Source organism: Gorilla gorilla, chromosome 4, assembly GCF_029281585.2.
Source record: "Gorilla gorilla gorilla isolate KB3781 chromosome 4, NHGRI_mGorGor1-v2.1_pri, whole genome shotgun sequence".
Classification (NCBI taxonomy): Eukaryota; Metazoa; Chordata; class Mammalia; order Primates; family Hominidae; genus Gorilla; species Gorilla gorilla.
The window spans coordinates 28,399,026-28,409,206 of NC_073228.2; the positions used below are offsets into that span (position 1 = coordinate 28,399,026).

The 10,181-nt window shown below is 43.0% G+C and overlaps 1 protein-coding gene across 6 annotated transcripts in view; it reads right to left on the reverse strand.

The window, feature by feature from the left end:
• Positions 1-10,181, reverse strand: part of MAP3K3 (mitogen-activated protein kinase kinase kinase 3) — a 72,191-nt gene that overhangs the window by 41,878 nt on the left and 20,132 nt on the right. For all 6 annotated transcript variants that reach the window (XM_019026779.4, XM_004041154.5, XM_019026778.4 and 3 more), the window contains 2 exons: positions 6,626-6,666; positions 1,424-1,523 (listed from right to left, as the gene is read on the reverse strand). In XM_019026779.4, coding sequence (XP_018882324.1) covers positions 1,424-1,523; positions 6,626-6,666 — 141 coding nt within the window. The remainder of the gene's footprint in view (positions 1-1,423; positions 1,524-6,625; positions 6,667-10,181) is intronic.

Below are 10,181 nucleotides of genomic sequence, written 5' to 3' on the forward strand. Positions count from 1 at the left end.
GACCAGCCTGGGCAACATGGTGAAACCCTGCCTCCATAAAAAATACAAAAAAATTAGCTGGGTGTGGTGGTGTGTGCCTGTAGTCCCAGCTACTTGGGGGGCTGAGGTGGGGGAATCGCTTGAGTGCAGTAGGTCAAGGCTGCAGTGAGCCGTGTTTGCGCCACTGCACTCCAGCCTGGGCGACAGAACAAGACTGTCTCAGAAAAAAAAAGAAAATGTTCTGGAATTAGATAGCGGTGTTGGTTGCACAACTCTATCAGCATACTAAAAACCACTGAATGGTATACTTTTAGATGATAAATTTTTTAATCTCAATAAAACTATAATTACAAAGACATAAATAAATAAAATCTCAGTAGATTTTTCATTTGGGATTCTTAGATCCTGACAGTGCAGGGTTTAAAGGGCAAACAAAAGAACGGAATTGAGGGATTTTAAATTAATCAAATGTAAGTTAGTCAACTCCTGATCATTAACATTAGTAGAGTATGTTAAGACATGTATGAACTAAAATAATAACAATGATTTATATTTGGCTTTAGAATAAAGAAACATCAGGAATTCTTAATGGAAATATTAACTGAAAAAGAGTACTAAATGATTCAGAAAAGTCTTTACTAAAAGAAAAATTTTAACTCCTCATCAAATAAAATAAAACTACACAGTGATGATCTGGTTCTCAAAGGGTCATGATGTTGCCCAGCTTTCTTGTCTTGCACCCCTAACTCAATTTCCTCGAGGTACACATTCTTTACTCAGCATAAATACACTGCAAAGCACCAGCCTAAGCTGACTGTAGTCTGTAATATTCTTCTTGGAGCTGGGAAAGCAGCCCAGAAACTGACATTCAAAAGAATTCCTTCCTGGGTGATATTCAAAGTAGAAGTAAATAAGGACCGTTGGGGTGGAGTGAGGAGGAGGAGGAGTTAAAGAACTTATTGGAACAGGTGCTAACATTTGAAACAAATAAGCTCCAATCAGAAGAAACTCTGAGAGAATAATCCTGCATTTACGACTGTAATAGATGACCTACTCACTGGTTTTTCACACCTCCCTAGCCCCTGCTAAACCCTCTGCTTCTTGTTAAGGCTGTGCTGGGGGGAAAAAAATAAGATACTCCTACAAAATGTAAAGGAGACAGTATAAGCCCTAGCCCTGGTACCATACCTGATTCCACCATGGAATATTAGAGCTATCTGCACTGAATGAGTAGGGGGAATGGAGATGGCTGAGATGGCTAAGTAATCTCCCATGTAGTAAAAAACAGAAATCCCACAGTTGTTGGAATTAAGAAAAGGGGGTCTAGAAAATGAAAACCTGCAGATGATATTAGAGGAACAAACTTTAAAGGCTCTGGTAAACAGGGAGAAAAAAGGTAGGCATCTGCCCCTCTTGTCCGTGCCCCATCCATCTGCCTTCTCACCTCATTGTTCATGTAATGTAGATCAAGAGGTTGTCCAAATACTGTTGTCACCTTGTGCTCCACATCTTCATATTTCACAGGCCGGCTGAACGCTATAATTCTGAAAAGAAACAGAATGTATTAGGTTGAACTATATGAGACTACTGATGGCCGACCATTTTTGATATATAAAAGTGGCAATTTTATATGGGTTCAACCCAATACTCTAGAACAGAGATGACTAAAAATAATCAGAGACAACTGAAACAGAAAAGAATATAAGAAAGAAACTCATACACACACATACTCTCAAATTTATATAAGAAAATACAGAATTAAAAAAAAATCTTGGGGGCCAAGCACTTTGGGAGGCCAAGGTAGGAGGCTCGCTTGAGGCTAGGAGCTCAAGATCAGCCTGGGCAAGATAGTGAGCCCTCCTGCCTACTAAACATTTTTTTAAAAAATTAGCCAGGTGTGATAGTACATGCTTATAGTCTGAGCTACTTGGGAGGCTGAGGTGGGAGGATCACTTGAGCCCAGGAGATCAAGGCTGTAGTGAGCTGTGATCATGCCACTATACTCCAGCCTAGGCGACAGAATGAGACCCTGTCTAAAAAAAAAAAACTCTCTCTCTCTCTCTCTCTCTCTCTCTAGTCTTCCTAACCATAACATAAAATACAGAAGACAAGCCAGGCATGATGGCTCATGCCTGTAATCCCAGCGCTTTGGGAGGCTGAGGTGGGTGGATCACCTGAGGTCAGGAGTTCAAGACTAGCCTGGCAAACATGGGAAAACCCCATCTCTACTAAAAATTTAAAAATTACCTGGGTGTGGTGGCACATGCCCTGTAATCCCAGCTACTTGGGAGGCTGAAGCAGGAGAATCACTTGAACCCAGGAGGCAGAGGTTGCAGTGAGCTGAGATCACACCACTGCACTCCAGCCTGGGCAACAGAGCAAGAGACTCTGTCTCAAAAAAATAAATAAATAAACTTCTGATTGCAAAATAAGCCATCAACAAAGTTAAACAAATATCAAACTTTGAGAAAATACTTGTAAAAAATCAATAAAAGACAATCTAATAGAAAAGGCAAAAGATTAGACAATTCACAGAAGAATTGTAAGTGGCTAATAAAACACATGAAAAGATGCCCAATGTGACTGGAGAAATGCCTATTAAAACAACCTTCATCTCTTAGTACACCTAAGCAGGATAAAATCAGACTAGTGTGTGTTGGAGCAAGCAGTATTCAGCCACGGGCCTGAGCAGTTCTTGTCCTCTTCCATGCTGAGAGGAAGAAGTGTGTGGTTCTTTCTCATCTTCCCTGCTCCCCCGGAGTGGGAAGTGGTGTAACCAGAGGAAGAAGCAATAAGCCACAAGAGAGAGGGATCTAAACCATTGGGTTTTAATAAAATCTGACCAGGTAATTTCTTTAATGTTCTTCTGTAACAGGTTGGCTCAAATCAGTGAGAAGCATAAAAGCCTTCATCATCTAGAACTGCATCTGCACTATTCAATATGGCAGCCATTAGCCACATATGACTATTTAAATTTAAATTGATTAAACTGAAAATTGGTTCCTGAACAGGTACAGTGGCTCATGCCTATAATCCCAGAACTCTGGAAGGCCAAGGCAGGCGGATAGCTTGAGTCCAGAAGTGTGAAACCAGCCTGGGCAAAATGGCAAAACCCTGTCTCTACAAAAATTACCTGGCTATGGCAGTGTGCCTGTTGTCCCAGGCACCTGGGAGGTTGAGGCAGGAGGACTGCTTGAGCCTAGGAGGTGGAGGCTCCACGATCACACCACTGTACTCCAGCCTGAGCAACAGAGATCCCGTCTATTTTTTTTTTTTTTTTTTTTTTTTGAGATGGAGTCTTGCTCTGTCGCCTAGGCTGGAGTGGCACGATCTCGGCTCACTGCAAGCTCCACCTCCCGGGTTCACGCCATTCTCCTGCCTCAGCCTCCCGAGTAGCTGGGACTACAGGTGTGCACCACCACACCCAGCTAATTTTTATATTTTTAGTAGAGACGGGGTTTCACCATGTTGGCCAGGCTGGTCTGGAACTCCTGACCTCAGGTAATCTTCCTGCCTCAGCCTCCCAAAGTGCTGGGATTACAGGCATGAGCCTCTGTACCTGGCCCAGAGACCCTGTCTTAAAAGAAAAAGGTTCCTCTGTCTCACCAACCACATTTCAAGTGCTCATTAGCCACACGTACAGCAGCCATATGTGTACTGGACAGCACAGATATAGAACATTTCCATTATAGCAGAAAGTTCTACAGGGCAACATTGATAGACCATTATTATAAACCATAATCTATCCTTCACGCAAAGCCTAACATCTCAAGAAGGTAATTCCTTCCTGTTTTATTCCTTTGTCCATCACCACCTTTCATTTTTGGAAATTATACTGCTAACCAAATTAGTTTCATCTCCACTAGGAAACCCATTGAGACTGTAATTCTTTTTTCTGTGTGTGTGTGATGGAGTCTCGCTCTGTCCCCCAGGCTGGAGTGCAGTGGCTCGAACTCGGCTCACTGCAACTTCCACCTCCCAGGTTCAAGCGATTCTCCTGCCTTAGCCTCCTGAGAAGCTGGGACTACAGACACCGGCCACCACGCCCGGCTAATTTTTGTATTTTTAGTAGAGACGGGGTTTCACCATATTGGTCTCGAACTCCTGACCTTTTTATCTGCCCGCCTCAGCCTCCCAAAGTGCTAGGATTACAGGCGTGAGCCACCACGCCCGGCCCAGACTGTAATTCTTATATTTTTTTCTTCCAAATCAACTGTCCCAAGCAGTGATACTGTTAGGTGCTATCTAGATGGATTCTCTAGATAGAGGTGTTTCTGAAGGCTTTTGAGAGGATAGCTTTCTATTAATGCCTAATAGCAAATCATACCCCTCCTTCTTCAAGGCCTCAGCAACAGTTCAAAAGGGTCCAGCCTTTCTGGATAAAATACCAGAAGTCCACTCAGATGTCCCTAGCACACTATTGAAAAAGGAACATGATCAGAGATAAATTCTTCTGCATTTGGCCTGGCAATGAGCCATTCAAAACCCACAAAAGCAGCTTGAAAGTCTGGTCAAGATCAGAGGCCAGGACTTCCAGATTGGGTAAGATCTAAGCTGCTGCCATCCTATTGAATAACAGGCATTTTTAGGCCAGTGCTTCAAAGAGAGGTCTAACACCCATGCAACCACCCCCATCAGTGTGTCATTAACATTTCCAAAGGGAAGGAGATCTTAATCTACAATCCTTCTCCCCAGCCCTCCTGGGGCCAAAAGGGAGGACAGTCAGGGGTCTGGTCCCCATATTCTCAAAGTAAAGGGAAAGTCAGCCCACCAGAATGAATACCTGTCATGGATAAGTGGGAAAAGTCATGACTTCTTTCCTCTTTCCTGTGAATTCTAATTCTATAAGGGCCTACGTTTAGATAAATACTACCCATATTCCAGGTAAAAAGTTAAAAATGCCCACAATGACATTCTCTACAAAATCCTGACGTGAAATACACGAAACTAGAGCTGTGTGGCACAGAGTACTAACTCTGTTGGCTTCCCTGCACCAACTTTATAAAGTCCTCAATTCCACATGTAGTACACAAACACTGAAATGCCATGGCTCCTGAAAATAGCTCCGTAAAAAGAGAATGCACCATTTTCAAAACCTTGATAAGCAACGTTCTGCTGCTCAGGGCTTCAGAAGGCCATTCCTGCCTGACCACCTTAAATATTTGTGGTTTCAATCTGGCAGCTTCTCTGAAACCAAACACATACACTTTCTCAGTGTAAGCCTGCTCACTGTAACTGCATACCACTTTGGGAACAGGGAATTCAGGAGAGCCTAACTGCGTAATTGGGCTCCAACACAATTATGCTTTTGATTGAAAACTCTGCTGCTCTGAGTTTGGCCATCCCTTTAAAACTCAGGTTGGAAAATGTGAAAAGTAGCAACAATGAAGTGACAATTTAACTTCTCTGCTAATGGCAGGACACAGGAAGAGCAGCTGGGGACAGAGCTCAGACCTTCCTCCCTCCAGGCCTGGAACTCACATAGGAGCAGAAGGACCCTGGCTCTGCAGACCACACTTTTCCACAATGCTTCCACTGGGTTGCCTCTGACAACCCTGTAGGCTTGTGAATGTGTATTTCAAAGGGAGAATAGTAGCCACAGGTCTCCTCTGGAGCCAGCTGCAAAGTAGGCTGAAAGGTACCAACTGTAGAGAACTACCAGAATCAAGAATGTTTAGAGGTACTAAGGTCCTGTGGTGAGACTCTTAAAGTAGCAAGACCTCATACTAATGGGTATGCTCTTCACCTGTCCAAATGCTCAAAGCAAAGGAAAGCTGGGGGTGGCAGGGGGTAGTATATCAATGGGAAAGAAAGGCAAAGAGTGGAAAAAACACCGAAAGGCACATTTATGTGTACATGTGCCGCACATGCGCAAACATGCAAGGTCCCAAATATCCCATGTCCAGAGTTCTGTATGCTTTCTGAATGTTTTCCTTAAATAACTTCAGAAATTAAGTATAGTCACATTTTTTCTACTGAGAACTTCTACCTTGGCTTCCCACAAAAAATAACAATAATGAAAATACTGACAATGGAGAAAAGGACAGAAGAGTTTTGTAACACTACTTTCACTTCCCTAATGAGGTAAGATTCAGAACACAGACCGAAAAACTCCCTCTTTCTATGTCCTCAAAGGAGCTAAAGTCTTTTACAACTGATGGACTTGGTGCAGCTTCCCATGACCTAGAGACATCATAAAGAAACTTCTAATTCACCAACCTGACCCTTGATGTGGACAAAGCCAGGGCTGCTCTACTGGGAATAGTAATGGCACCATATCACAGGAGAATCCTGCCCTCCCTCTAATGCCCACAGGTGACACAGTGTCAGTGTGTCTGAAAGCCATGACTCTGAGTAGGGCCAGAGTCCTCACTTCCTAATAAAATGTCAGACCCCACAGCAGCAGAATAGAGCAGAACAGTAAAACATCAGCAGTTGAAATGGCTTCCAATGCTAAGATAGGAACAAGGTTCAATTAGTAGGCCAAGGCAAGGGTGAAACTTTCCTCCCTTTATGCCCAATCCACCCTATTACCCAGCCAGTGGCCCCACAGGGATCAGGACAGGGGAATGACTTCCATGAACTCAATGCTATCTGAGAACTTTGGCATACATGAACACAACTACTCATCAGAAGGCAGACTTACCGCCTCTCCCCGTTGTGCTCGAACTTGATTCTGACGTCACTCTGCCAAAAAGAATGATAGACAGGTTAGAGAATTCTCTGGAATGTGTCACTCCTGCCATTGCCAAGTAAGCCTTGGGCAGTTCGTTAGCAACATTAGGCATACATCCCTGATGGCTCCTGGTCCAGCTTCTCTTCCCAGATGGGCATGGGCATTCCTTTCCAATGAGTTAAAACTTCCAGTTCTAACATCAGGGACAACAAAGCTCTTAGGGTAAGATCCCTAGGTGGCTGCCCAGCTCAGTTGCTATGCTGTGACATGCTGTTTCTAGCTTCATACACACCCTATTTCTACAATTGGCTCTGGCAGTTTCTCCCACTCTATCACCTCCTGACCAGGATACATTTCCTTGTTGGCTGATGTGACTGAAGACAAAAAAGAAATTTTGCTGCTGATGCTTTCTAGCTATATGACCACAGGCAAGTTACTTATCCTCTGTGAGTCTTAGTTTTTCCATCTGTAGAGTAAGCCTAAACATACCTTGCAGAGTTCTTACAACAACTAAATGTAAGTAAAATACCTGACACATAATAGACATGCAATATTTGGTTTTTGCTGCTGCTGCCATTGGTACCACTATCACTGATTTCCCATAACCCTCCCAAAGCTACCCCACTGGGGGTAAAGTAGGATCTTATACACTGTTCCCAGCCTTTTCCAAAATGACCATCATGAGTAGCCTGTAAACTGCAGGAGAGCAGAGATCAGGTCTATCATGTTTCTTTTTTTTTTTGAGACGGAGTGTCACTCTGTCACCCAGGTTGGAGTGCAGTAGCACAATATCGGCTCACCGCAACCTCCGCCTCCCGGGTTCAAACGATTCTCTTGCCTCGGCCTCCCGAGTCTATCATGTTTCTATATCCCCAGTGCCAGGCAAAGGAAATGGCATATAATATTTGTGCTTAATAATATTTGTTAAGTGGTTGAATGAATTGAAGAACAGAAGTATAAATATGAGAAATAAGAGGAAGTAGAAATGTTAAAATGACAAAGAACAAATTAAAGAGGAAGAGATATTGCAAAAGGGCAAACAAACAACTTGAGGGAGTTTAAAAAATGACAGGGAAAGGAGACAGATATTACAGAAGAACAGGTGTAGAGGAAAAGAAAGGTAAGATGGGCAGGAAACCAGCAAATAATAGAGATAAAGGAGAGAATGAAGTCATAGTCGATGAAGAAAAATTATATTGAAGAAGACAAATTAATAGGCTGTGGCTTGGAAGAAAGAGGACTTAAGAGTATTTGAAGATGAGGAACACATAGCAAACAGACAAGACGACAGAAAAGGGAGTGAGTTTGAAAGGAAGGGTAGATGCCTAAAGGACTCTCTTTTCCCAAGGTATTAAGGGACTAGACTTCTCTTCCAGTTCAATGAATTACAAGAGTGGTTCTAATTTACACTGTAAAAATTATTAAAGACCCCAAAGAGCTTTTGCTTATGTGGATTATATCTATTGGTATTTACCATATTCAAAATTAAAACTGAGAAAATTTACTTTATTCATTTAAAATGGCAATTAAAGGCCAGAGGTACAGTGGCTCACAACTGTAATCCCAGCCCCTTGGGAGGCCGAGGCGGGCAGATCACTGGAGGTCAGGAGTTTGAGACCAGCCTGGCCAACATGGTGAAACCTCATCTCTACTTAAAATACAAAAAGTGTGCCGTGAGTAGTGGCGCACACCTGTAATCCCAGCTACTCGGGAGGCTGAGGCAGGAGAATCGCTTGAACCTAGGAGGCAGAGGTTGCAGTGAGCTGAGACCAATGCCGTTGCACTCCAGTCTGGGTGATAGAGTGAGACCCTGTCTCAAAAAATATACAGCCCTGATATAGCCTTCTTATCCTGTAAGATAACACATGGACCACTTTATCCATTAATAATAATGATAATAGCTAACGTTTATTGAGCATTTACCACAAACCAAGCATTGTTCTAAGCACGTTTACATATATTAATTAAACTGATCCTCAAAACAAGTACCATTATTATCCCTATTTTACAGAAAATAACTGAGTTACAATAAGATTAAGTAAGTTCCCCAAAGGTCAGGTCATATCGCTTGTAAAGGAAGAGGTAGGATTTGAACCCTGGAAGCCTGACTCTTAACTACCATGCTATGCTACAACTTAAGTGTCACACAGGCACTGAGAGCAGTTTTTCACTATCTTCTTTTTCTCGTTCCCCTGAAATTCTAAACAGTTACCATGACAAGAGTCCTCTAAAGCAGAGTTGCCATGCTCTGACGTGTGGTCTCCAGCTTCCCACACTATTTCCTCAACTGGATCTGGAGTATCCCAAGTGCTCTATGAAGTTTGTAGTCCTGTCTGCCCCTGTGGGTGGGTTACACATCCTTTTACCTGTTCCTGCCTACAGCCCAGCATACCTTGCTGTAGCTCTATTTATTTTAATTAATTAATTTTATTTTTAGAACAGTTTTACATTTACAGAAAAACTGAGCGTACAGAGCAGAGTTCTGATATATCCTTCTCCCCTTTGTACACAGTTTCCCCTATTATTATTATTGTTATTATTGAGACAGGGTCTTACTCCTGCCACCCAAGCTGGAGTGCAGTGGTACGATCACGGCTCACTGCAGCCTTGACTTCCCAGGCACAGGTGACTGATTCTCCTACCTCAGCCTCCCATGTAGCTGGGACTACAAACAGGCACACGTCGCCACACTGGGCTAATTTGTAACTTTTTGTAGAGATGGGGTCTTGCCATGTTGCCCAGGCTAGTCTCAAACTCCTGGGCTCAAGCAATCCGTCCACCTCAGCCTCCCAAAGTGCTGGGATTACAGGCATGAGCCACCACACCCAGCCAGTTTCCCCTATTATTAATATCTTACATTAGTATGGTATATTTCTTTTTGTTACAATTAATTAATCAATATTGATATATCAACTAAAGTCCATAGTTTACTCACATATTTCCTCAGGTTTTTGTTTTTGTTTTTTGTCTAATTTTTTTTTTTTTTCATTTTTAGAAGTTTTGGGCCAGGTGTGGTAGCTCACGCTTCTAACCCCAACACTTTGGGAAGCCGAGGTTTGAGGATTGCTTGAGCCCAGGAGTTTGAGATCAGTCTGGGCGACATAGCAAAACGCCATCTCTACAAAAAATACAAAAATTAGCTGCTTGTGGTGGCACACGCCTGTAGTCTTAGCTACTTGGGAAGCTGAGGCAAGAGGATTGCTTGAGCCCGGGGGACTTGAGGTTGCAGTGAGCCATGATCACGCCACTGGACTCCAGCCTGGGTGATAGAGCAAGGATTCTGTCTCAAAAATAAATTGAAACAAAACAAAACAAAACAAAACAAAAAAAACGAGGTTAAAAACACATACACACATAACAGCTTTCATTCTTAAACTGGGACAACATTTTATTTTTTTTTTATTTTTTGAGACAGAGTCTCACTCTGTTGCCCAGGCTGGAGTGCAGTGGTGCGATCTCGGCTCACTGCAGCCTCTGTCTCCTGGGTTCAAGTGATTCTCCTGCCTCAGCCTCCCAAGTAGCTGGG